The sequence below is a fragment of the Vidua macroura genome, chromosome 28 (genome assembly GCF_024509145.1).
Source record: "Vidua macroura isolate BioBank_ID:100142 chromosome 28, ASM2450914v1, whole genome shotgun sequence".
Taxonomy (NCBI): domain Eukaryota; kingdom Metazoa; phylum Chordata; class Aves; order Passeriformes; family Viduidae; genus Vidua; species Vidua macroura.
In genome coordinates, this window is record NC_071598.1 from 2,225,522 (window position 1) to 2,253,431 (window position 27,910).

At 46.1% G+C, this 27,910-nt stretch overlaps 1 protein-coding gene across 3 annotated transcripts; it reads left to right on the forward strand.

Moving 5' to 3' along the window:
- The first annotated feature begins 140 nt into the window (after positions 1–140).
- ADAM28 (ADAM metallopeptidase domain 28) lies at positions 141–27,728 on the forward strand. Of its 3 annotated transcripts, none has more exons than XM_054000561.1 (25): positions 141–697; positions 4,705–5,006; positions 7,498–7,598; positions 8,198–8,274; positions 9,717–9,795; positions 11,383–11,459; positions 11,923–12,118; positions 12,544–12,606; positions 13,343–13,414; positions 13,990–14,159; positions 15,182–15,266; positions 15,837–15,967; positions 17,081–17,258; positions 17,640–17,729; positions 18,502–18,697; positions 19,540–19,642; positions 20,465–20,621; positions 21,215–21,295; positions 21,832–21,910; positions 24,172–24,262; positions 24,594–24,693; positions 25,464–25,526; positions 25,792–25,869; positions 26,688–26,750; positions 26,828–27,728. In XM_054000561.1, the coding sequence occupies exons 2-25, from the start codon at positions 4,958–4,960 to the stop codon at positions 26,858–26,860; spliced, it is 2,412 nt and encodes an 803-aa protein (XP_053856536.1). In that variant the 5' UTR covers positions 141–697; positions 4,705–4,957; the 3' UTR covers positions 26,861–27,728. The 3 variants fall into 3 exon arrangements, with proteins under 3 accessions (XP_053856536.1, XP_053856537.1, XP_053856535.1); XM_054000562.1 differs by having other exon boundaries at positions 515–532; XM_054000560.1 differs by lacking the exon at positions 141–697 and adding an exon at positions 894–973.
- The last annotated feature ends 182 nt before the right edge of the window (positions 27,729–27,910 follow it).

Genomic DNA, 27,910 nt, shown 5'->3' on the forward strand with positions numbered 1-27,910 from the left:
CTTCCCTGGGCAAGGTGTTCCCAAGATCTCACAGGACCGTGTCAAGGAATCCCCGGGGTGACTCAGGTGCTGTCCCACCCCACCATGGACACCTGGACCTGAAGGGTTCTTTTCCTCAAGCACCTTCTCTGCTGATCCCAAGCAGAGAGCTGGTGGCTCCCTGTCCACAGGGGGATTTTGGTCGCTGATTGCAATGGCAGGAAAAGCCTCGTGCTGCAGAGGGAGCCCAGGCTGGACAGACACTCCTTTGTTCTGTTCTGGCCTCGAGCACGGGCCGGGATGACTCAATGAAGTGATCTCTGTTTGCTCTCGGTGTGTGGGAAGAGCGGAGTCCGTGGGGCTGGAGACTGAGGTTACCCAGGTGAGAGGGTTCTGCTTCCCCTTTCTTGTTTGCCAGGACACAAAACACCGCGTGCCCTGGGCTGCTCTCCTGAGTTCCTGTGAGGGGCCGGAGAGCAGCTCAGGGCCTGACTCAGGCAGAGCCACACGTGGGGAGAAAGCAGCGGCAAAGCCTTCCATGGGCAATATGGGGGTGAGAGAGGGAGAGGATGGGCACAATCGTGGAATAATCTGGGTTGGAGTGACATTAAAGCCCATCCAGTGCCACCCCCTGCCATTCCACTGTCCCAGGGTGCTCCAAGCCCCGTCCAGCCTGGCCAGATTCGCCTCATGAAGGCCAAGGGTTGGATCCACTCAGGTGAGGCCTCACCTGCGGAGCTGCTGCAGCCCTGGGCCCAGCACAGGAAGGACCTGGAGGTGTTGGAGAGGGTCCAGAGGAGGCACCAGGGTGATCAGAGGGATGGAGTGGCTCTGCTGGGAGGGCAGGCTGGGACAGCTGGGATTGTTCACCTGCAGAGGAGAAGCCTTGGGGTGGCCTTCCATGATTAACTGTAGGGGCCTACAGGACAAGGAGAGACTATTGACAGGGCCCTGGAGGGCAGGAGAAGGGGAAATGACTTCAGGCTGATAGAAAGTAGGTTTAGATGGGGTATTTGGAAGAAATTTCTCCCTGTGAGGGTGGGGAGGGGCTGGGATGGAATTCCCAGAGGAGCTGGGGCTGCCCCTGGATCCCTGAAGTGTCCAAGGCCAGGCTGGAGCAGCCTGGCACAGTGGGAGGTGTCCCTGCCGTGGCAGTGGGTTTGGAGCAGGATGATGTTTAAAGTCCCTTCCAGTCCAGACCATCCCATGGTTCTGGGTCGGCCCACACCCCTCTGAACTCTGAGAACGTGGCCAGCAGAGCCCTGGTGGATTCTAGCCAGCAGAGAATTGTGCTCAACCCCACGTAGGAGCAGGCAGAATTAATTCCCTGTCCCTTGGGAAAAGGGAGCCAGCCCTCACGTAGGACCAGGATAAACAATACCAGAAGCACCACCTGCAAAAAAAAAAAGGCCCCTTAATTCACTATGATCTGCTTTGTCACTTGTGCTGTGGAGAACATTAAACAGCTCGGACATGTGCACACAATTACACAACAGGGGCCACGGCCAGAAATGAGCTGCAGGTGTGTTCTGAGGAGAATTCAACCTTCAAAAAATCACTTTATTCGAGTTAAGAACTTACAAGAAGTTCATGACTCTTGAGAAATCCATGGCAAGGTCCCGTGCCTTCAGTTAACTCCCTGCAGCCTGCAGTGCTTGGAGCTGCACAGCCTCCATCCCCCTGGGGCAGGATAATTAAGCAAAACGCAGCTAACGAAGGGGGAAGATGAAGTAACTGATTTTTGGCCTTTCATTTCAAAGAAAAGGGAAGGAAGGAAGGAAGCCACACACTTGTAACACCAAATATGTCTGTGATCTTCTCATGGCAAAAAGTGCTGCTGAGATGTAAAATATTTGTGAGGTTTCATTAGTCAGGCTCAGATGACAGACTGTGACCTGATTAAATACACAGCAAAAATAACTCAGCTGGTGCTTACTAAGGTAGTTTGAATCATCATTTCAGTGAGAAAAGATTATATTTACTTTATATTAAAGCCTGGTAGTACAAACAGAGCCAGTGTTGCATTTAAGCTGAGGAGCAGGTAATGAACAGCTGGAAGGGAAAGAACTTTTCCAAACACTCAGGTCAAAAACAACCATTGGATCATTTCCTTCAACAGAACCCCAGAAAGCAAAACACTGAGGGCTGGTCGTTGAGGAAAAGGAGGATTATTCACTTTGGGAATGTGTGAGACAACAGAGGCAAGAACAAGGGAAAGCTTTATGTAAAGAAGAGGTTTTAAAGAGGAACGGAGCTTATCCAAGAGCGGATCCAAGGTCCTGGAAGGCCACAGAGAGTGTTCTGTTGACTCCAATGGGTTTTGGATCACTCTGGAAGTGGAGAGGAAGGATGGGGCTCCAGGGAGAGGCAGGTTGTGGGGACACTGGAATGCAGCTGGGAATAGACAGAGGAAGCCAAGGGGAGCAAAGGGCTGGAACACAGAGGTGAAGCCGTGTGCTTTTATTTGTACTCTGGAGAAAAAGAACCTGCAGGAGGGCTTGGGCTGGAGCTGGGAGAAGGGAATGGAGGCAGGAGGAAGGCAGGTGACTGAGCAGTGATGCAATAGAGCTGTGGCTGCCTGTGCAGTCCCACATCCCTGCCCGTGCTCCCAGAGGAACAGGATGTGGTGTTGGGGCAGAGCTGCTGAGCAGTGCTGGGGTGGATGGGGGCAGCAGAACCAGGAGCAGAACCAGGCACAATCCTGGCCCTCAGCTGCTAAGCTCTGTCTCAGGGGTGGCTGAACGTGGGTCAGCTGGAGGAGACTTTGGTTACTCCTGAAAATCCCTGTTTGGTGCTTCAGTACCTTTCCAAATCTTGTTCAGCACGAACTTTGGGACAAGGCAGAAGCAGAGGAGTGATTCACGCCTGGATTTGTCCTGAGCTCTGCCAAGTGCTGCCCATACAACTCTCCTTTTACTTCCAATCCAGGCAGGACTTGTGCAGATCCTCAGCGTGGGGATGCAATTCACCCTTTGCTTCTTTCTTTTAATTGCTCAGGGAGCACTTGGGTCAAACCCACCAATATTCAGTTACTAGATGTTGAGACAAACTTGCCCTCCAATTTTACCCCGTAGGAACATGAAAACTGCTCACTTGAACTTTGCCCAATTGTTTAGTGGACTAAAAAAACCCCAAGCCAGATGAGACCTCAGGGAGACCTCTGTGAGCACCTCCAGGGGAAGAAGCCAGGATCAGATTATTCCAGAATCGCTGAAGCGAGGGCCGAAACATCAAAAGCTTCTCCAGTCACTACAGGAAATTACATCCCATTTCCTTTCAAGTCTCCCCAAGATCTTCATCACCTCACATTCCCTTCTTCCTGCCAGCCCTGTGTTGGGATGGAACTCTCCCTTCCATCCTGCTGGAAAGCACAGCTTATTAAGAGCATTAACTCTGGAGATGGGGGGGTCACACACCATTTTCACGTGCGTCATGCTGAGAGAATGAGCTGAGATCAACGCTTGGCCAGCAGCCACTTGCTTTTAAAACCAGTTGTTCACAGTTATTTCTCTTAATTATTTATTTTTTTTGCGAGGCAAGGATGCAGTCCAAGAATGCCCAGCTTATTTTTATTCATAGAACATTTAAAACACTGAATTGTCCATCTTTCATCTGCACAGAATTTAAAAAGCATGAAACTAAATTTCATGACACAGCTCCTGTCTGATTTGGAGCAACTCAGATGAGCACCTGAGCAGGGAGATGTCCAAATCCTGCATGAATTCTTTCCCTGGAGGCCGCTTTCCTAACCTGCGATGGCAACATGAGTTGAAATATTTGACTGAAGTGTTGCAAACAAGCAGCTGCCAAAAGTTGTTATCAATTAACACCATCCTACACTTAACAAAAGCACAAACCCATCTGTTTGCAGCTCCCAGTCTGTCTCAGAAAGTCTGGAGATTGGGCAAAAATCTAAGGGGAAAGTTTGGCTGAAAAATGCTCAAAAAATCAAAACTTTTCAACAGAGAAATAGTTATTTACTAATGCTTATATGAGAAGAGTAATGGCAGTAAAATTCTCCTGTGGATATAATTCCCCTGTAGATGTATGCAGATACATTTACTCATTTATAAATTAACATAAATGATGAATATATAAATTACTTTGTCATGTTTCTTGCTGACACTGCCATATATGAATATAAATTTATATCCAGATGATCCACCCCAGTTCTCTGTACTCTGTAACCCCTATCTTAACCCATGAAAAGTTCACCTGCTCTAAAGCAGTTCTGTATTGACACCTGTAGCCTGAGCAATTTTATCACTCCTTTGTTACAGCTGACTGAGTCAATGGGGTCCTTTTCTGGCAGAGATTTTTGGAATATTATTGGACAGAGCTCACCTGGATCTTTCACTGCTCTGCCTCCTCCATTGAATCAGCCGGGCCTGAAGCAAACATTACTAACAGAGATGACAGGGCAGCAAAGGCTCTGCTCGGTGTTTATTCTGTCAGTGAGTCACTGAGCAGATTCAGGGGTAAATACCCAGAATTAAAGCACAGCTTCGCCCCCAGCCCTGCTGACCTGTTTTACCCCAAACGTCCTGGGAACTCTCCCATTCCTTGACATTCCACTGGTTTTATTTTGGCTTTTATCAGCCAGGCCATGAATAGATGGAATTAGGACCAGCCCAACCATTCTATAATTCAATGACAGCTCCAATCTCCAGATTTATTGATTTATTGGTTTATTGGTGTTAATCATTTTCTTTTCCCCATTTTTAGGGAAGCCAATCCAAAGCAGCGATCGATCCCTGTCCCGATGCTTGGGGCACAAACCCAGCAGCAGGAACTCCCCTTGCTGTAACACTCTGTGACTTGGGTGTTGTGCAACACCTTGAGCAAACACTTCCTCCTGCAGGAGCAGGAATAAAGCTGAACCCGTCCTGCTCTCAGTCCCAGCCCAGAGCAGCTCCCGGGCAGGGCCACGCTGGGATCGCCACATTCCCACCCCAGGGAGCCTTGATCACCCCAGAGCATGAAAATCCTCCTCATCTCTGCTCTTCTGCTGCATCTCCTCCAACAAGGTACTGCACTTTTTGGTTTAGTCCTTTACCAGTTTTGCTATGGATAATGCTCTATGAAGTTTTAATTATTAACTGGTAGATAATAGGGACGAATGGCCAGTTAAAGAAATGGAGTCAGGGATATTTGGAATTTTCTGTTCAAAGCAATTCTCTGTAATTCTTTAGTTAGAGCAGCATTTATTTGTTTGAAAAGTGGCCATAAATTGCCTAAAGACCCACAACTGGTTGGTTTTGTGAGCCTCTAAAGCAATACTTACCCTACAAGTGAGAGGCCAATTCACCCAATCACACCAATTTATCAGCATTTTGGCCATAAAATAACAGATTTCTGTATGAATTCAATTACAACATTACCTGATTTAAAGTACTGATCACCCTTTATTTGTCTGAATAATACTTCAGGTTATATTCATGTGACTCCACCTGAGCAGACCCACTTTTTTTTTTTTTCCCCACAATTTCTTTTAATTCCTGTCAACAAGGAATGGAATTTTTCAGGGCTTGGCCTGCACAAACATGTAAAGGATTTATATCCAAAATCAAACATACAGTTAGCATTCAGGCACAAATCTATAATTTGTTTTTTTGCACAGAATATCTCAAAATGTGCACACCACTAAGGGGTGTCATCTTTTTTACCTTGACAAAACCACAATTTCATTGTCAATAAAATCCTCCCTAATGATTCTTTTGCTGTTTGAGACCCTTGGAAAAGCACACAATTATTTGTTCCTTATTGCAAGTTGTTGTACAAGGCCCAAGGAATTTCTTTCCTCCTTCAAGCTGGAGACAAAGCCTGAAGGTAGCAAAGACAATGCACTGATTAAGAAACTCCCTCGAAGAAAGGATTCATTCCAAACAAAACCAACCAGTTTTCCTCGAAATTCTGTCTGGATCAGACTGTGGGGAAGGGATGAGTTTAGTCCTGAGCCTCCCTTTAAACATTGCCTTAACTTGAACTCTCTGGGCTGGAGTTGCACAAAGGGTGTGGAGAGATAAAATTGGGGATCTCTGTTCCAAGAGGCCTGAAATATTCCTGGGATTTCTGCAAGGACACACTTGAGGCCTGTGAAGAGAAATCTGAAAAGCAGCAGATTTTTTTGAAAATAAACCTAATTAATTGCTAAAAAAACCAATAAACCACGGTTGTGAGTGGCAGGAGTAAAGTTACACTTGGTAGCTGCTCCCAGCACGTGCTCGGTGCAACAGCTCAGCTGACACAGGATCCTTCTGCACCATTAAATCAACAGCTTTATCAAGATACAACCAGGTTTGCTCTGCAATTACTTTTGGAAAGGCTTGAATCAAATAAATCAGTGATAAAAGAATGGATCCGTTTGTTTTACTGCCACAATTTGCACGAGGATGTGCTCTCCTGTTCCAGAGAGAAAATTACAGTAATTGGAGGCCACTCTCCCAGAAAAACCTGGCCCTGGGGCAGGAATTACCATAGGAGGTGCTCTGTTCCTTTGTTTTTTGTGGGATTTCATTGCCTTTCTGGGCAGCTTAGGGGTCTTTTATTGTTGCTGGTTTATTTTTGAAATACAGGCCCTCAAGAATTCACCAATTCAGATGAAATTCCCTTTTGTAGGAGATTAAAGAGTTCAGGGGTATCTAAAAGCTGCTGTTGCCTTGGTGCAAACCAACACATCCCTTGCCCAACCCTGTTTTCCCAAAACCTGCCAGGATGAGCTCCAGGGTGTACCCACCCCTGCAGGCAGGTCCCAAATTAACTTTGCTCTGCATTTGCTGAGCTTCAGAGCAGAAAACAAAAATAAATTCTTTTTATCAGCCTTGCAATTCCTTACCCAGCTCTTTACAGCCCCTCCAGACCCTATGAGACCACTCAAAAGGGTTTTAAGGAACCTCCTGCATTCCTTGCACCTTCAAGATTTTCCTGATTTCCTCCTTATCTCCCATTATTTTACCTGGCCCAAATGTCTCCCCCAACCTTCTGCTGTCCCTCCTTTAACCCAATTCAAGAGGTAAAAGTTGTAATTATTTATTACCACCCTCTCTTAGAGTTCTGCCACAATTATTTACGTGCCAAAGCCTTCCAAAGCAGGAACCTTGCTGCAAACCTTGCATTGTGTAAGTTTATTTGCTGATGCAGGGGCAGTCTGGGCCTGTCTGTCACATGCTAAGGTTTGGAGATCGCTCATTCCACAAACCCAAATCCATCCATTCATGTCACTGGAAAATGCAGAGGGAAAGGCTGCACTGGCATGGCTGGGCTGGCCTGTTGGGACTTGAACTGCTCAGAGCTGGGGGAAGAAACACAAAGGGAATTGCAGGAAATGTTTCAACACCTGGAAGTAGCCAGGGAGGGCAACTCGTCCAAAATCCAGGATGTGAAAACCTCTGGTGTTGGGTCAGGCAATGGAGGCAAAGCAGGGGAGCCTGAGGTGCTGCAAGAACCCAAAAGAGTCACCTGGCCAGCCATGAGATTGGGTGTCTGATAAATTAAAATTGTCTTTTCATCAATCCCCAGGAAGCAGCAGAGGGAAGTTCCCTGGAGCTGAGCAATATGAAATCATTTACCCACAGAAACTGCACGCGGTGCACAGGAGAAGTGTAGGAACAAGCTCAGAGGTAGGAAAGGAGACATTTCTTGGGTGATTCTGGGAGATGGGGAAGGATTTCTGGAGCTAAAATACCCTTGGGTTTCAAGGGTAAGAGAATTTGGACGAACACTTGCTCTTCCAAAAGAAAGAATGTGGAGAAGAGAGGTGGTTAGTGAGGAGGAGCTGAGGTGTGCTCAGTGTGAAGAGAATCCCTAAGGCCATCTCTGAACTTGTGTCTCTGAAAGATATAGGGTTTGATGCTACTCAGAGTTTTTAGAACCTGTGGACACTTTAACTTGGATAAATTAAACCAATAATTAAAAGCAGCCATGGTCTGTGCAATTCCAGAGGGTGTTATGGAAGTGTCTGAACCCAAACACCCCCTCAACCCTTTCCCAAGCACGCAGGATTTGTGCTTATGGAGGCAGAAATGAATTTGCAAAGTCAAATTTGCTCCTCTAATTAAAACCCCTCAAACAGAGTGACCTGCTACTTACCCTGCTCCTGGCAGAATCCTTGTTTTTGGTAAGAAGAGGAGGAAAAGAGCACGGCTGGCATTCCAATAACACCACTGGTGAGGCCAGGAGCTGCAGCAGAGCATTTTCTGACACTTAAATCTGTTTACAGAGCAAATATGATGACATAGTGAAGTACGGGATCAAAGCCAACGGAGAGGAAGTGGTGCTGCAGCTCCGAAAAAATCGGTAGGTTCAGTTCAGCTCTGCCCTTATTCCTCACTGGGAGCCACTGCAGGGTGTTCAGGATGCCAAAACCCAGGAATTGGAGCCCTGTGAAACAGAAGTGGTTTGGTAAATGCAACATTTCAATGGCAAGGAATGAAGAGGGGAGAGAAAGAATCCTGTCACTGTTTTGGGAATGTGGAATAAGTGCTTGGGATGAGACATTGCCATGATGGAGGGACTTCCCCTCCTGCTACCTCTGCTCCCCCATTTCCTTCCTAAATTGTTAAATCCAATGCATATTTAATATTTTTCTAGTATTTCACAAGTTTTCTGTGCCATGAAGAGTCTGTGGATTACAGAATTGTAGCCTGGAGTGACAGGACAAGGGGGATGGTTTAAAACTGAGCAAGAGAGGGTTTAAACTACAGAGTAGGAAGAAATTCCTCCCTGTGAGGGTGGGGAGGGGCTGGGATGGAATTCCCAGAGGAGCTGGGGCTGCCCCTGGATCCCTGGAAATGTCCAAGGCCAGGCTGGAGCAGCCTGGGACATTGGATGCCCATGGAAGGGGAAGAGCTTTCAGGTCCCTTCCCACTCAAACCATTCCATGAGCCTAGGACAGACTCAATGATCTTGGAGGTGTTTTCCAACCTTAATAATTCTGTGGCTATTTATATATCCCTACATTATAGACAGATATAGAGATAGATAAATGATAAATAAGTAGATAGATAGATAGATAGATAGATAGATAGATAGATAGATAGATAAACTCATACAGATATTTACTTTAGCACTACTTCTCTTGAACCTGGAGTAAACAAATATAACCTGGCATTGGCCAAATCTTCCTGGAAATTGAAAGTCTGGTTCCAGCAGAACATGAACACACACTCCAACAAGTCTGGGTTAATGGGTGCTTTTCCAGAGGCTGTGCAAATACAGTAGTGCCATAATCAATTCATGTTAAATATAGACTGTAATTAACTGCTCGCCCCTGTTTTAATCTAATCCAAATATTTGAAGTGGGGGGAGGGAAATGGTGTTGTACTAAATTTTGTTCTTTGAAGAGAAATGAGATTGTGGCAGTGGAAGAGAGTTGCCCAAACGGGAGTCACTGCAGATGTGCTGCTTTTAGGAAGATGTAAAAAGAGTCAAAAAAAAAAAAAAAAAAAATCAGTATGTAATTATACATTTGTATCCAGATCTGCCAGGAGATGAGTTCATCCCAATGCAATCAGCAGACTTTAACTGCTTTCTTCTTTCAGGAAAGTCTTTTCGTTTGAGTAAGGATTATGAACAAGCAAAATTCCCCTCCCTGCAGCTTTTGCTTCCCGAGTTTCTCCGATACTAAGAATAACCTGAGTAATTGTTTGAATTCCCCACATATTCGGTGTGCTGTGTCATCACCTCATTTCTACATGGCAACAATTTCCTTGGAATCATGACTGCTTGGCTCCTTGCAGGGATCTCCTGGCTGGGGATTATTCTGAAACTCTTTATTCTGCTGACGGCCAACAAATAACGACAACTCCTCGCATCAAGGTAATGCAGGAAGGGTTTTTCCCTTTTGCTTCCAATCTTGAGGTCCACATGAGATTCATGGATCTGTGAAATAATGGGAGATATGAGACAGAAAGGAAAGGTTTGAAACCCAGCTTTGAAGCCATTTAGGGTGAAGGGACAGGGAAGTTGGGGTTGGTCACTTGTGCTTGTTGGGAATCAGCTCCAGGGTTTGGCTTCCAGGAAGGCACCACCTCCGTGGCTGCTGAACAGTTTCTGGGTCGAATTCCAGCCTTTTGTCACGAGCCAGGGCCATCCCAAAGCTTTCAAGCTCCCGACTCTGCCGTGTACACTTCGCTCCACCTGCCCAGCCCCGTGACTTGATTTCCGCCCTCCCTCCAGGGAGATCCCGAGCCCGATAAAGCCCCATTTCCTCCCGGATCACGTTTCCAGCCACGCTCTGTGAGCCCAGCTGCCTCCTCTGAGCCCTGACAAGTCCGTTCTGCACCTGCAGACAAACGGGACTTGCTGCAGAAAGGATTTTTTAATTCACTGTGCACGCATCTTCCCCAAAGCTCCCACCTGAAGTTCTCCTCCAAGCTCGTGAGATGTGTTTTAACAGCACAATCTGAAATTCAAAGCCAAATTTTCTTTGTTAGGAGCAATTAGGAGGGTTCTGAATGAAATAAATGTGCATAAATAACTCTGGGTTGATTATTTTGGTTTTTTTTTTTTTTTTTCCTGATTGCTCCAATTATTATTTCCACTCCCTGAATGAATCCAGTGAAAAACCTGGATAAAGACAAACTCCAACAGCCCTACCTGTGCTGAACAGGGAATTCCTACCCTGGGGATACTGGATTGTGATCAGGAATTTTTCCTCTTGCATCCCCAAAGGATGGAGATAAATCCTCCGCTTTTCCCCAGTAACTTTCCCTTCGTGGATGTCTTTTTCCCTGTAACAAAGCTGGCATTTCGTGGTGGAAGACAAATAAATGATAATATCAAACCAAAATCCACAAGAAAACAAAAAGCACAGGGAATGAAGGTTTAGATACAGATTCTTAAGAATTCCATTCAGGAAAATGCTGTGAGTAAAATTTTCCACAAGCCCTCAGTGACTTTGGAAGTCTCTTTGAACACAGAAACAGAAACCTTAAATCCTTAAGCCAATTAAGTTGCAAAACCATTTCCTCTACCCATGTTTAATATAATACTTGTATTTAATCTCACTGAAACATTTAATTGTTGGGTAATTAAAGAGCCTTTCCTTGAAATTTGGGCTCAAGGAGACCATTTGATGTGGACTTAATTGAGCAGAGCCCAGCAGGTATGCTTAATTTGGAGCAGGGAGTGGGAATATTCTTGTTTTTCTCTGCTGTGCTTTGACCAGAGCCCAGAATTGTTGGTTTTTGTCTCAATTTGTGTGTTGAAAGATAAAAATAATGGGTCCACAGCCAACATGGAATTGGTCATGAACTTCTAAAATTCCTTTTAAGCATCTCCTAATGGGAGATTTCCTCAAGTAGTGCACTTCAGTGTAATTTGTAGGTAATTTTTCTGGAATCCCTGGATCCAGTGCAGTCCATGGACACCCCAAGCTGACACTGGGGTTTTTTTTCCCACCAGGATCACTGTTACTATGGAGGCCACGTGGAGGGTGATGCTGAGTCTGTGGCAAGCATCAGCACCTGCACAGGGCTCAGGTGAGAGGGGTTGGGTCCCGGGAGCAGAATGTGCAGCTTCTGGGATAAATGTTCCAATAGGAAAGAAGTTATGTGATCTTTTATTCAGGCTTTGGAAACTTGTTTCCCAAAGAAAAACAGAGGGAGAAGAGAGGAAAATAGTTACTCTTACTTCCTTACAATATATTTCAGCTTTTCACCTCAAATCAGGATGAAAACATCTCTGAATTTCCCACTGGAACGAAATCCACTTTTCAACCACTTCTGTCAGCAAACCCCCCCCCAAATTTAAATCAAATTAACTCCTAATCCAGCTTCTTTTTGACTGAGAGCACCCAAATCATCCAGTTGACTCACTAATTAATTAATTTCTGCTTCTAAAGCGTTGCCCGCTGCCTCAGGCTGCTGGAATATTCCAAGGGTCTATATGCACGGGATAAATGCTCCCTTGATCCTAAACCTCACATTCCAACCCATTTTTTAGTGGCTATTTTGAGACCCGTGGCCAGAAGTTCCTCATTGAGCCCCTGGGAGCCTCGGACAGGGCTGAACACGTGGTTTATAAATACGAGGCCCTGAAACAAGAGCCCATCAAAACCTGTGGGCTGGTCAACAACTCCTGGGAACAGGACTCCAGTGACCCCATCAATGACATCTTCAAGTCCAGCAATAATCCAGAGGTAAGGACATGGCTTTCCCATCACAAAAAGGAATTTGTGGCCATTGGAAAACTCTAAATAGCACAAATCCCTCTTGGTCTGGTGGCACCTTCACAAAGGAGCTGTTTAAATACAGGGAAGTGGGGTCAGATCTTAAAAACCTGAACAAAATATTCCAGATTTGAGATTTCAGAGTCACCAGCTGAGTTAAACCCTTCTGCCTTTATTAACAGGTGCCCAGTGCACCTTTAATATCTATTTTACCTTCCATAGCTGAATAAAAATTTAAATATCCAGCCTACTTCTTATCCTTTAAACCCAACCCAGTCCCTTCTGAATGACCTGGCCAAAGAAATCTCCTCAGTAATTAATAAACAGCTTTGAAACTGCAGAGGTTGGGATAGAAAAAGCTCTTGAAAGTAATTTTAAATAAATGATTCCTTTAGATGAAAGCCTACCTGAAAGCAAGGAAGTACCTGGAGCTCTACGTCGTTGCAGACAACGCTTTGGTGAGTTTTGGAATTATTATTTCATGTTTGATCAGCCCCACAGGAGCTTTCCCAGGTATCCCAACCTGTATTCCCAAGAGCTACGAGGTTACTCTGAGCCTGGCTGGGAAATGGGATTTCTAAAGAGGATTTAATTCGAAATTCCCACCTGGAGATGACAAGAATTCAGAAAAGACCTTGCAGTGCTTGTCCTGTGGAATATCCTGATGATTTGGAAGGGAATATCCTGAGCTGGAAAGGAATATCCTGAGCTGGAAAGGAATATCCTGAATTGAAGGGAATATCCTGAGCTGGAAGGGAATATTCTGAATAAAAGGGAATATCCTGATTTGGAAGGGAATATTCTGAATAAAAGGGAATATCCTGAGCTGGAAGGGAATATCCTGATTTGAAATGGAATATCCTGATTTTTAATGGAATATCCTGATTTGAAATGGAATATCCTGATTTTTAATGGAATATCCTGAGCTGGAAGGGATAATCCTTAGATGGAAGGGACCCACAAGGATCATTGAGCCCAACTCCTCTGCACCCTACACAGAAATTCACATTTTGGAAGGGGCTGATACTGAAACCCAACATCTGATAAAATCCTACATCAAACGTAATTTTTTATATAAAGCATGAATTTTTATACATGGCATGGTTTACAAACCAATCTTCTGTGGGATGTTTATTTCCTGATAAATCCCCTTTCCCCTCTCCTTTTCCTGACATGCTGTCTTTGCCTTTTCAGTACAAGAAATACGATGAAGATGTTAAAAATATAAGACAAAGGATATTTGGAATAGTCAACTACATCAACACGGTGAGAGCAAACAGGTGGCAATGAAATCCAAGTGTTTTGTAATTTCTTTCTGTTGAAAGACATTGAAATCCAAATGATTTAAAATATTTTTCTATTGGAAACCATTGAAATCCAAGCGGTTTATAAATTTTTCTACAGTAAACATCATCAATTCCCATTATTACATGTAGGAATGAATGAAAGCTACACTTCATGGTAATTTATTCTCCTGTTTTTGCCTTCAGATATGAGATTTTTAATAAGAATTATTTCCATTCCTACTTTAATTATTTATACTCCTACTTCAATTATTTCTACCAATACTTTAAGACATTTTTTAATCACTTGTCAAGTGAGTGGTTGTTCCAAAAAGAATAAATTGATTCTTGATTTCTTTGGCGAGTCAAATTTCTTTTAACCCCATTTTAAAGTTTGAAATGTGGTGGGAAATGGGATTTCCTGGTTTATTTGGTGAGACTTTTTTGGAATTCAGAGCTTGTTAGGTCCAGAGTGGATACTGAAGTGGAAAAATGACCGAGTACCAGGACAAGGATTTGTTTAATTTTTATTAATTTTTAATTAATTCTCTGCTGCAGGTTTATAAAGCCATCAACACCCACGTGGCTCTGGTTGGCCTGGAGGTGTGGACAGATGGGGACAAGTGTCCCCTGAGCAGGAACGCAGGGTTCACCCTGGACACCTTCTCCAAGTGGCGCCTGGCGGATCTGCTCAAGAGGAAAAGGAACGACAACGCTCAGCTCATCACGTGGGTGCCCTTCCCTTCCCTTCCCTTCCCTTCCCTTCCCTTCCCTTCCCTTCCCTTCCCTTCCCTTCCCTTCCCTTCCCTTCCCTTCCCTTCCCTTCCCTTCCCTTCCCTTCCCTTCCCTTCCCTTCCCTTCCCTTCCCTTCCCTTCCCTTCCCTTCCCTTCCCTTCCCTTCCCTTCCCTTCCCTTCCCTTCCCTTCCCTTTCCTGTTTTTATTCCTTAAAAATCACTCACCAAACTCATTCAATACCCTTTTTATTGCTTAAAAAATGGCCACCAAAGACATTCAAGACATTTTTTATTCCTTAAAAATCACTCACCAAACACAATCAAGGCACTTTTTATTCCTTAAAATTTGTCACCAATCAGTGGCACAAACGTGACCTGGATTTCACCCATTCCATGACCGGCTTGTACCAATTCCAGGACAAAAGAATGAATCCAAGTTCTCCCTTTTTAAATTTTACTTTATTTTTTTTTCTGTCATGGAGCACAAATAAATTCCTGCCAGGACACAGCATCCAATCCTTCCAACAGAATCCCTGCAAAAACACGAGATGGGAACTTTTCTCTCATCTAAGACTCTTCTGGTTTTGTTCACAAAAGTTCAGTGTCCTGGGGACTGCAGTGTAAAGAGTCATAACATGAAGTTCACCAGGGGAATGTTGAATCAAATTTCCCCAAAAATGTGGGAAATGCCAAATTAAACCAGCACTGACCTCGCTTTTCTGTCTCGTGTCCAGCGGTCCTGACTCACCCCAGCCCTTTGCTGCATTTGGAGCTCTTTACTCTCCCACAGATGCTTTAAATCTGATGAACCACTACAGAATTTAAGTAAATATTAAAATGAAAAGTGCTTAAATTGTCTTTTTGATTTACAGGGATATTAAATATTTGATTAGATGTGAGATTCCATCTGGAGCTGGGGATGGAACCTCCAGCCTGGTTTGGAAAAGACCCCTGAGTTCAGAGCCCCATCCTGGGCACCCCCTTGATCTCACTGTGCCTCTGTGCTTCCTTCCAGAGGCCTGGACTTCGAGGGCACCACGATTGGATTGGCCTTCCTCAAATCCATATGCAGTGATTTATACTCTGCAGGTATTATTCAGGTCTGATTCATTTTTATTTCATTTTTAAAGGCTTTCCTCTGTTTTTTCACTCTGCCAGTGAAGAATCTTTGTGAATATTGTTGGGTTTAGGGCACTTTCAGTTCTCTGGTTCATTATTAGACTGTAAAAATTGACAGTCAGAACCCTGGAAGTGTCCAAGGCCAGGCTGGACAGGGCTTGGAGCAACCTGGGGTAGAGGAAAGTGTCCCTGCCCTGGAACTGGATGGGATTTAAGGTCCCCTCCAACCCAAACCATTCTGGGATTTTATTTTAAATGAAGTGCAGGGGGTAAAGAAAGCAAACACGTGATACACACACCTCCATGGTATCTATTTTATAAATACCTTTTTAAAAAATAAATATAATTCTATTTATAAATATCTTTAAATATTAAATAATAAAACATAATCCAAATAGATGCACGGATGGATTGAGCACCACGTGACCCCTTGTACGTCATGAGGATAATTCCACTTGAAGAAAAATTGTCGTGTTTTCTGTTTTCTCTGTTGTTGGTGCTTGCTGTAAAACACACATGGAAATAACAAACAGCTTTCCTTGGCTCCCCAGGACCACAACAGGAACGAGGTTGCAGTGGCAGCCACCATGGCCCACGAGATGGGACACAACCTGGGCATGAGCCACGACACCGAGGCCTGCTCGTGCAGCGACCACATCTGCATCATGACAGACACTGTCAGGTGGGGCTGGGGTAAAAACGGGCCAAAAATGGGGTTTGGACAAGCTGCCAGCCTCCAGGGTGGGACAGTGTTTCTGCCCACTGAGATTATTCCATTCAAATTATTAAAATAAAATACATTTTAAAAAATGGATGAAATCCCAGGCTATCGTCGGATATTCCCAGACAGAAACCTCACAAAAAACCCAACTCAAAATACTTTAGTCCCTGCATATTTAGAAAAATGTTTATATGTATATTTATCTACATTTATTTATTTATTTTACATTTATTTACATGTATTTATTTATTTTTGCATTTATTTATGTACACTTAACATTTAAAATGTTATATGTACATTAAATTAACAAAACAAACCCAAAACTACTTTAGTCTCTGCATATTTAGAAAAATGTTTATATGCATTTTTATTTACTTTTATTTATTTATTTATTTATTTATTTTACATTTATTTATGTACATTTAACATTTAAAATGTTATGTGTACATTAAATTAACAAAACCCAACCCAAAACTGCTTTAGTCCCTGCATATTTAGAAAAATGTTTATATGCATTTTTATTTACATTTATTTATTTCTATTTATTTAATTTTACATTTATTTATGTACATTTAACATTTAAAATGTTATGTGTACATTAAATTAACAAAACCCAACCCAAAACTACTTTAGTCCCTGCATATTTAGAAAAATGTTTATATGCATATTTATTTACATTTATTTATTTATTTGGCATTTATTTATTTAATTTTACATTTATTTATGTACATTTAACGTTTAAAATGTTATATGTACATTAAATTAACAAAACCCAACCCAAAACTACTTTAGTCCCTGTATATTTAGAAAATTGTTTACATGTGTATTTATTTACATTTATTTATTTTACATTAATTTGTTTACATTTATTTATTTATTTATGTACATTTAAAATGTAATATGTACATTAAATTAACAAAATTAAATTAACATTAAATGTTAAATTTATTTATAGAAAAATGTTTACACCCCAGAGCTGTGGGGACAGTGACCTGTTCCAGTTCTCTCCCAGGGGTGTTTCTGCTCCTTGCCTGTGCCAATCCTACCATAAATCCTCCTGTTTTCCCCACACAGCTCCGTGATCCCCAAGGAGTTCAGCTCCTGCAGCCTGCAGAGCTTTGAGAAGTTCATGCTGGCTGACATGCCCAGGTGCCTGACCAACGTGCCAGAGCTGAGCAGCATCATCGCCCCAGCGTCCTGCGGGAACGGATTCGTGGAGAAGGGAGAGGAATGTGACTGTGGCACCCCTGAGGTACCTGGGAGCGAGGGAATCCTTGGCAAAGGCAAAGGCTGGACAGCAGCTGCTTTCTGTCAGTCCCTGAGGTGGACTCAGATCTTGCTGAAGTAGAAATTGTGGTCATCAAATTGCTGAGCTGGGGCGGCTGGGGACGTGCTGAGTGCTGGGAAGGATGAAGCGCTGCTTTGTCAGGAGGGGCGACAGAGGAACCGAGAGTGGGACAAATCCATCCCCAGAGCGCAGCACAAACCCCAGCACAGCTTCCACCTCCAAACCCAGGCATTTTAGGGAAGGTGCTCCCCAACAAAGCCAAGGGCAGGTCCCAGACTTCCATGCCAGCCAGGGACAGTGGCTTGGTGTCCCTGTGCCCAGCTCTGACTGCTGCTTCTGTCCCAGGAGTGCACCAACGAGTGCTGTGACCCCGAGAGCTGCAAGCTGAGCTCGGGAGCTGCCTGTGCACACGGGGACTGCTGTGAGAACTGCCAGGTGAGACCCCTCCCCTGTAAACCGGCCAGGTGAGACCCCTCCCCTCCCCTATAAACCTGCCAGGTGAGATCCCTCCCCTCCCCTATAAACCTGCCAGGTGAGACCCCTCCCCTCTGCAGCTCCTTATCCCTGCTAGGATCAAGCAGGATCTCACCTTCCACCAGAACTGATCCCCTGTGTTTAACAGCACTGACAAGGGCACTGTCCTGGAATCATGGAATGTCCTGGGCTGGAAGGGACATGTGGGATCACTGATCCAACCCCAGGCCCTGCACAGACACCCCAGAATCCCACCCTGTGCATCCCTGGCAGCGCTGTTCAAACACTCCTGGAGCTCTGGCAGCCTCGGGGCCTTGCCCATTCCCTGGGGAGCCTGGGCAGTGCCAGCACCCTCTGGGGAAGAACCTTTCCCAAAATCCAGCCTTTCCCTGATCTCCAGCCTGACCCTCCCTGGCACAGCTCCAGCCATTCCCTCAGCTCCTGTCACTGCCCACCAGGCCATCCCAAAGCCCCACCATCAACTCCCTCAATCTTCCACCATCCTGGAGAAACGAGCCCCTTGCTTGGCCGTTTTCTCCTGGCAATAAAAGCTGTGGCACAAGAGGCAAACGCTGTGAACTGACACATCGGACACGGCGTGAGATCCAGATCCTGCTCCTCACACAGCCTGTGCACTGAGGAGATTTTCCTGCTGGTTTCAGCCCTCAGTTGGGTGGTTTGGAGCAGTGTGGAGGAGCTGGGTGCTGAGTGTGGCATTTTGTCCCTCCCTCAGTTCAAGAAGTCGGGCTGGGTGTGCCGGGCGGTGAAAGACGACTGTGACCTGGCTGAGATGTGCACGGGGCACTCCTCCAGCTGCCCTGAGGATCGATTCCGGGTCAACGGGCACCCCTGCAACCTTGGAGAGGGATATTGCTACATGGGCACCTGTCCCACCCGTGACAGCCAGTGCAAAGCTGCCTTCGGGCCACGTGAGTACCCCGTGCCACCAGAAAAATCAGCTTGTCTTGGGCCCAGGATAGACAGGGAAGGGAATTCTGCATCCCCAAATCCTCAGGAATAGCCCATCCACAAAAATAAACTCCAGCTTGTAGCATCATTAATGATGATTTTTATATTTCCCACTGTCAGTGGTCGTAGCTCGTGAGCCGGATCTCAGGGCATGGCGTGCTCTGTGATTCCACAGAAATGGGAAGTGGGGAGCACATTCGTCTTTTACAGAACATGTCTGAGGTAGCTGGAATGGACCTGGGGAAGTGGTTTTGGCCAGATAGGAAGAGGAAATGTCTGTCCTTCAAATTAACAGCCAAATTTGGCATGTTTGGTGGTTCATTTCATAGAGCTGGGGTGTGGTTTGTGCTGAAAGGGGACTTAAATCCCATCCAGTGCCACCAACTGCCTTCCACTGTCCCAGGCTGCTCCAGCCTGGCCTTGGGCACTGCCAGGGATCCAGGGGCAGCCACAGCTTCTCTAGGAATTCCTTCTCATCCCCTCCTCACCTCCCAGCCAGGAATTCCTTCCCAATATCCCATCCATCCCTGCCCTCTGGCAGTGGAAGCCATTCCCTGTGTCCTGTCCCTCTGTCCCTTTCCCCAAGTTCCTCTCCAGCTCTTCTGGAGCCCCTTCAGGCCCTGGAAGGGGCTCTGAGCTCTCCCTGGAGATTTCCCTTCTCCAGGCTGAAGTGCCAGAAAGTAATTTATGCCCATGGACACTTGGCTGGGAAAGGCCATTTCCTAAGCAAAGGAAGGAGCTGGAATATTCCCAGTTCTGCCAGGCAGAGATCCCAAACTCATCCCACTTTTTCCCCCTGCAGAGGCCACAGATGGCCCAGCCTCCTGCTACCACATGAACGAGAGGGGGGCGTATTTCGGATACTGCAGGAAGGAGCAGGGGACTCACCTTCCGTGCAAGAAAAAGTAAGCACTGGGGTATGGAACGTGCTGGCATTTGGGAAGAGAGGCCATTCCTACTCCTAATCAGGAGACAGAAGCCAGGAAAACCCTGTTTTAGTGGCACAGCCCTGTGTTCCTTCTGGTTCTGTCTGAAAAGTGTGGGAAATAATTCCTAAGAGTGGATTTAAATCATGAGGTGAGAGAGTGTCACCCTTGCGCCAAGAATGACACAGGAACAGATGAGGACATGGTGTAAAAAAGAAGAAAAAGCCTTTATGGAAAGGAAACTTTGGCTTAAATAGACTGATAAGATACATTCTATTTGATTGGTTAGTTAATAAAAACATCTTTCTCACACACCGTCCTTGAGAGGAACAGAAAAGCAAGGTGGAAAAACACCACCTGCAGATTGTTTAGACTAACAAGTTATCACATTCCTACAGCTCCCTAAAACTTCTCACAAGCCACTGTGAGAAATGATTGGCATTTCTCTCTCCCTGCCCAGGCTGGCATCCACAAGAGAGCAAAGGTGTGCACAGAGATCTGTGCAGGGCTGCTGGGGAGGATGAGTGTGAGGGTGTGCAGGGAACTCCAGCGATTTTGGGATGGGGAATTTGAATCTCAGAAGTGAAGGAATATCAGTTAAATGCTCATTTCTGTGAATGAATTTCTGTGAATGAATAAGCTCAGCAGCATTTAAGAACCTGTCACCTGCTCAAACCAAGCTGCCCACACCAGCATTCCCTGCTGCAGCCATTTCCTTGGAATTCAGGCTGTGGGAGAGACCAGCTCAGAGGGGTTTGCTGGGCCATGTCCTTGGGGTAACAGCTCCTGTTCTCCTTCCAGAGACAAAATGTGTGGAAAGCTCTACTGTTCTGGAGGGAGGGAGATGCCTCGGGATGGGAGCCTGCTGTCCTTTAGTTCCTGCAAAGGCAGCTTCCCCAGGAGTGGAGAGGAGGATCCAGGGATGATCCTGGATGGAACCAAGTGTGGGAATGGGATGGTGAGTGGACAATAACTTGTTCTTCCCCCTCTTTCAGTCTGTTTATATAATTCTGTCTTGTACAAGGAAGATTTTAAACAGGGAGGACTGAGTGGATCCCAAACTTCTGCTGATCTGTTTTCCCAACTTTTATCCCAACCCAGCAGCAAAGCAAACAGGAATTGGCAGCATTCCCATTTCCTTAGGCTTGGCTGCTGCCTTATTCCCTTTACTGACACAAAGATGTGTGGCAGCAGAAACACAGCTTTGTGTGAGGGGTTAGGAGATCATTAATGTGTTATTGCATTTAATTATTGTATTTAATTATTCCCATAATTGAAGTCCCTCATCACTGGGTGCTGTTTCCAGTCACTTCCCTGAATATTCCTACCTGGAAGGGAGGGATGAGGGATTGAGTGGGAAGCAGGGATGTCTTCACATCTCCATCACTCCCCTTTCTACAAAACACCCAAATGGAAAACTAACCCCTCATCTCCCACTCCTGAAGGGCGTCTGAGGGATTTCCAGAGCTGTTCTCCATCCCCTCACAGGATAAAGTGCAAACTCTGCCTGTCCTGGAAGCTCCAAATCCCTGTGGTTTGCTCTCATTGCAGGTGTGCAGCCATGGGGAGTGTGTCCATGCTGAGGAGGTCTTCAGATCCACCAACTGCTCTGCCAAGTGCTCTGGCCATGCTGTAAGACACCAGCATTTGATGTTATTCACTTTAAAACTCCAAGAAAATGATGCAGATCAGCCTCAGACCTCTTTGCTGACAGTGTTTAAGCCATTGATACAAACCTGTCAAATTTGGGGAGTTAGAAACTTTAAAATTTTTTATGAGAACACATCTCACCTGATGTAACATCAATATTTTTGCCCAGGAGATGGACACAGCCCCTGTGTCTGACCCTGCCCCTGAGCCATGGTATCACAGCTCTTCTCTTTTAGGTTATTCTGGTTTGGGGAAGAGAATTTTGCTCATATTTGACCATTCAGGGACCTCCAGATAAATAGATTAACTCTGTAGTGAAGCTTTCACCGCAGAAGCAAAAGGTGCATGACATCAGGATTGTCCTTTAACACCCAAACCTGCTCCTTTTTGTGCTAAATATTAGCCCAAACAAACTGAGAGATTGCAAAAACTTCTCAGCATCCTCACCCAGAAACTTTCTGAGGCCCCAGACTCGCTGGTGTCTCCAGCTGAGGCTGTCCCTGCTCTGTGCCCCCCAGGTGTGTGACCACGAGCTGCAGTGCCAGTGTGAGGAGGGGTGGGCACCCCCGAACTGCGACAGCTCCTCAGCCCTCACCAGTAAGTGCCACACCTTGGAATCTGTCCTTTCCTGGCTGGAAGGGATGCCTGAGGATTTCAGCTTTTCTGTTTTCCATCTATCTGTAATCCTGCAGTTCTTTAGTGCAGAACTCTGAACTCCACATACACTGTGAGCTGCTGCTTCCCCATTTTGGGCAGACACAACAATTCCTCTCCAGGCTGGGAACCAAGGACACCTCACTGCCTCAGGGCCCAGAGATGGAAACAAATTGGGGTGGGCAGCAAATTTGGGGTAAATGACTTAATCACATGAAGCTGTAATTGGAATATTAACCCCCACCATGCCAATGGAACAAACTTATAAAAGTGTGAAAATTTCTGACCCATCTTCCGTTTTGGGTGTAGCCCCTGAGGAGCCTCATGTTTAAAACAAGGCTGGATGTGGCACTGGGGGCCATGGTTTAGTTGAGGTGTTGGGGCTGGGTTGGACTCGATCTTTCAGGCCTCTTCCAACCCAGTGATTCTGTGAATTCTGTGAATCTGCCCAAAAAGGCATCTGAAGGAGCTGGGTTGCTCCAGGGGAACAGCCCAGCACCAGAGTGCTTCATGCATTTGTTAATTGGAATCGTTAAGCTCATCAAGCCCAGCCACAGACCAGCAGCACTGAATCGTGTCCTCAACTGCCACAGCCACAGGTTTTTTGAACAATTCCAAGGATGGGAACTCCAGCCTCTCCCAGAGCTGGACAACCCCTTCCATGAAGAAATTTTTCTTCGTATCCAACCTAAATCCCTGTTTCTTTGCCAACATTGTATCTCCAGGGAGCTGATTTCTGAACACCTCTCTGTCCTGCAGGGATGAGTAGAGAAGTTGTTTTTCTCTCTAAAGTGACAAGTGATTCCCCCTGGAGATGAGAGCAACAGGCTTCTCCTGTTTATTCTTGGAATAATGAGTTCTCTGTCCCTTCAAAGTGGAGCCAGGATCTCAGAGGCTTTGCTGTGAGGGAGCTGGACAAGTTCATTTGTCATCTGCATGATCCTTAACTGATCCACCTCTGAGGGAGAATAATTTGTGTCCAGATTTCCACGTGTTAGGGAAAAAAAAAAGACTTTATTTCATTTATAATATGGAATATTTTTGTCCTCTATTCACCCTCACCAGGGCATTGTTAGCTCTGAACCTCTGGTTGAGGCTTTGGAGTAGTTTTGTTGAAAATTGTGAAAGAAACTTTATTTGAGGACAGTTTGAAGTTCTGCAGCCCTGTCTGGGTAACAGCCTTTGAGACAGAGGAGAGGAAGGACAGGGAAGGATCTTTGAGGGTGAATGGAAAGGGCAGGGATGGTTTAGGTGTTTGTTCAGGGTTTGTTTAGCCCAAGGACAGCTCAGGCAACAACAACTGACTTCAAACATGGCAAAACCAGTAGGAATTCATCCCTTTCTATCACCATTTGTGGCAGGAGGAGAAGCCATAAAATGAGAACAAACAGAGTTAATAAAATTCCGTCATCAGTGGTGATAGGAAACTTCTTAATAATGGTGGATCTTGTTGGGTGTCTCCCACCCTCAGTGTGTCTGGGATGTTCTAAGAACTGTTTCTTCCCTGTTTCTTTCAGGAACTGTTTCTGTCCCTGATGATGTTTTAGGAACTGTTTCTGTCCCTGCCCTCAGTGATTCCTGGTGTTTAAGGAACTGTTTCTGTCCCTGCTCTCAGTGATTCCTGATGTTTAGGAACTGTTTCTGTCCCTGCCCTCAGCGATTCCCTGGTGTTTTAGGAACTGTTTCTGTCCCTGCCCTCAGTGATTCCTGGTGTTTTAGGAACTGTTTCTGTCCCTGCCCTCAGTGATTCCTGGTGTTTTAGGAACTGTTTCTGTCCCTGCTCTCAGTGATTCCTGGTGTTTTAGGAACTGTTTCTGTCCCTGCTCTCAGTGATTCCTGATGTTTTAGGAACTGTTTCTGTCCCCACCCTCAGTGATTCCTGGTGTTTAGGAACTGTTTCTGTCCCCACCCTCAGTGATTCCTGGTGTTTAGGAACTGTTTCTGTCCCTGCTCTCAGTGATTCCCTGGTGTTTTAGGAACTGTCCCTGCCCTCAGTGATCCCTGGTGGTTCAGGAAATGTTTCTGTCCCTGCCCTCAGTGATCCCTGGTAGTTCAGGAAATGTTTCTGTCCCTGCTCTCAGTGATTCCTGATGTTTAGGAACTGTTTCTGTCCCTGCTCTCAGTGATCCCTGGTGTTTAAGGACTGTTTCTGTCCCTGCTCTCAGTGATCCCTGGTGTTTAAGGACTGTTTCTGTCCCTGCCAGGCATTGCTGTGGCTGCCGGGGTGCTGGCTGTCCTGGCTGTCACTGCAGCTGCAGCTGTGCTGCTCACCCGCTTCCGAGGCTTCCACAAGAGGTAAATCCTTCCCACACCCACCTAAAACCCACAAACCAAAGCCAGGAAATCCCTGCAGAGGTTGCAGTGAGGGTGGGGGGAATGAGACTCTGGAAAGGCAGGAAGATGGTCCATGTGGTTTGTGGAGGTGTTTCAGAAATCCCATGGTTGGGAGGGGATGGAAGAGTTGAAATGGAGCTCTTGATAAATCCTTAACAATCCCAAATGAATAAAGGGAAGAAAGAAATCAAGGACATGGGTACAAAACACCAGCAGGTGTAAGGCAGGGCTTCAGCTGTGAGGTTTTTTCTTCAGTTAACTAAAATTGACCATGATTTGAAATCTTTGACAGCCACCAGACCAGGAGGGGACCTGGAGCCACCAACCAGGTGTTTGTGGATCAGGAGCAGAGCTGCAGAGAACAGCCTGTGCTGGTGCCACCTGCCCAGAAGGTGAGAGCAGGGACAACTGGGGACTGTCCCCAGGGCTCAAACCATCAGCCCAAGGGACTGCACTTCCATGGGATTCCCAAAATGCTGAGGGGACAGCGCTGGGGATCCCAGCACGAGATTCCCAAAATGCTGAGGGGACAGCGCTGGGGATCCCAGCACGAGATTCCCAAAATGCTGAGAGGAGGAACAGTGCTGAGAATCCCAGCTCAAGATTCCCAAAATGCTGAGGGGAGGGATCCCAGCACGAGATTCCCAAAATGCTGAGAGGACAGCGCTGGGGATCCCAGCACGAGATTCCCAAAATGCTGAGAGGACAGCGCTGGGGATCCCAGCACGAGATTCCCAAAATGCTGAGGGGACAGCGCTGGGGATCCCAGCACGAGATTCCCAAAATGCTGAGAGGACAGCGCTGGGGATCCCAGCACGAGATTCCCAAAATGCTGAGGGGACAGCGCTGGGGATCCCAGCACGAGATTCCCAAAATGCTGAGGGGAGGAACAGTTCTGGGGATTCCAACACGAGATTCCCAAAATGCTGAGGGGAGGAACAGTTCTGGGGATTCCAACACGAGATTCCCAAAATGCTGAGGAAAGGAATCCCAGCTCGAGATTCCCAAAACGCTGAGGAGACAGCGCTGGGAACGCCGGCACGGGGCGGGCTCTGGGTCCCGAGTGAGCCGGGGCAGGGCAGGGCAGCCGGAGATAACTCAGGAGATAACGCAGGAGGTGAGATAAGGGCTCCACCCCATTTGTGACCGTTCCCGTTCGCAGGTAATTGATAAGAAAGTTCTTCCCGTGCCTCCACCTCAGGAGAACAAACCCCAGCGTCAGAGTGTGAGTATTTCTGGGAATGTCCCTGCTTTCCTACTGCGTTTGGGAACATCACAAACCCTTAGAGACCTCTGGGGACAATCTGATCCCAAAGGGACATCCCTGAACTCCAGAGCGGGCTCTGTTTTCTCAGACAGCATCCCTGCACCCCCAGGCCCTTAAAGCACTTTTATATCCAGCTCCAGCCTGTACATTCCCAAGGAACACGTGGATGCACACACAGTGCACACAGAGGGTTAAAGTGATTTATATTCTGTTTTTTTTCCAGCCTGCCCTGAGGCCCAAAGGTCCCCCACCTCCCATTCCTTCCACCAAACCCGGCTCTTCCCACCTGGAGGAGAAGTTTGTGAGTACAACCCTGCAGATTCCCACATCCCTTTCAGATTCCAATTAATATTTGCAGTTTCTGACTGTGATTTGAAGGAAAAATTGAACATCACAGCTATTCAAAGCACAGATTTTTAGGGTAGGACTCATCTTTTTGGCCGTGTAATCCTAAACTGCACAAATATCCCTCATCAGGCAGGGAGTCCTACAAGGCATCAGAAGCACAACTCAGTAGCTGGAGTTTAAACCAAGAGGGATTTCAGGTGTAAACACAATTTAAATGATGAGTAACTTAGCTACTGCAGGTGCCTGTGAGGGTCCCTGTATGGCAGAGATGTGGTGGGTCTTACATTTGTAAGAACCCAGAGGAATAGTTCTATTTCTCATTAATAAACCCAAACCATCCTAATTAAAAGGAAATACCTGCCTCAAATGTTCACCATCTCAGCATTTGAGGCCCCTGCTACAAGGGTGTAAAATCCATCTTCACTCTGGTGACACAAATGCAGGGTGCTGCCTGCACAAACACTGGGTCAGGACAATATAAAATGTAAAATATAAAATATAAAATATCCCCATGTATCGATTATAAACCACATTTAAATCCCATTGTGTGAGCTTGGATATCGATATTTAAATCTTGGGAATAGCTCAGTGTTTTCTGAAACAGACCTGGCCCCCTTGTATTTGTATTTTGTTGCCCCTTGCACATGGACAGATGGGAATTCCTGGGATTTCGCAGCAGGAAAATGCTGCAGGATGAGGGTGCCTGGGGCTGGGGAGGTTCTGCAGCTGCTCAGACAACCCCAGTGACATTTAAACCCTGTTTTGTTCCAGGCTCCAGAGAGAAAAGCTCCTCCTGTGCCCGTGCTCAAAGGCAAACCCCCACCTCCACCCCAGGTAATTCAGCAATAACAACTCTCTGGGGATGGAACTCCTTGGGACTGCCGGGATTTAACTGCTCCTTTTCCATGCAGGCTTTAAAGCCCCCGATGAATCCCAGGGTCTGAGGCTTCCCAAGCAGAGCTGGGTGGGACACCTGAAGTTTCCAGGGACAATTTATCCCTCGATTCCTCCACTTTTGGCAAAGGTATCCTGGACCATCTCCCTCTTCTCCTTAAGAACTGAATGAGAGCTGCTTGGAAAGATTTGGAATTTCAGGCAGTGGAGCTCTGGTGGTGACATCGAGCTGCTGTCCAAGGGAAGCAGAGCAGAGTCACCACTTGCACTGAGGTGTAAACTGGGAGTAAGTTACAAAAGCTGCTGAACACCCCCAGCTGCTGGGCCAGCACTGCAGGATGAGGCTGCTCCTCCTCTGCTCCTCTGGGACCAGAGCTGAGGGGAGCAGGGAAAGTGTGGCTGCTGCAGGTTTGGGAATTGCAAACTTTTCTTTTTTGCTCCAGTTCTGGATCTTTTCCAGCCCTCTCTGCCCTCAGCAATACAAAGATTTCTCCTTCATGTGCAAGTCATGGAGAAAAACAAATCCTTCCTGCCCTGGGGAGAGAAGTTGTGTCCTCAGGGTCTGAGCTGGACATGGAATAAGTAACGAGACACACTGGGAATGGCTCTGGGAAGATCCTTTGCACTGGATTCTCTCCACAGTCCTTAAATTCCCTGTTGAGGATGCCATTCCCTGCAAAACACGGATGTGATGGAATTTCAGTCCTTCCTTTGAGGTTGTGTTGGATGAGGATGGATGTTACTGGAAGAGCAGAGCTTCCTTCCTCTTTGGATAACTGCTGCTTTATTTGAGCCAGGAACAGATTGGAATCTCCACCTGGGTTTGACTGGGGTGTAAAAATCCAGAAGTTATTTTTTATGAGCTGCAATTAATGTATTTACGAAGATTTCTGTATTAAAGTTCTGTCTGAACAGGAAGTAATTGTTGTGTACTCTAAAACCCATCATGAAGCACAGGAAAAACAAGGTGAAGTGGGGTCATTTCTGACATTGCCAGAGCCCTAAAACTCCCAATTTGCAGCAAAAAGATCATTCCCAGGTGTTGTCAGCCCTGCCAAGTCAGCCAGGAAAGCTGAATTCCATTTATAATGAGGCTTGAC

Bases quoted from the DNA above. Each gene is read 5' to 3' on its own strand.
- ADAM28 (XM_054000561.1), top strand. From the start codon at position 4,958: ATGAAAATCCTCCTCATCTCTGCTCTTCTGCTGCATCTCCTCCAACAA. The intron at 5,007-7,497 runs GTACTGCACTTT...ATCAATCCCCAG, and splicing joins GCTGCATCTCCTCCAACAAG to GAAGCAGCAGAGGGAAGTTC. The intron at 15,267-15,836 runs GTCTGATTCATT...TTGGCTCCCCAG, and splicing joins ACTCTGCAGGTATTATTCAG to GACCACAACAGGAACGAGGT.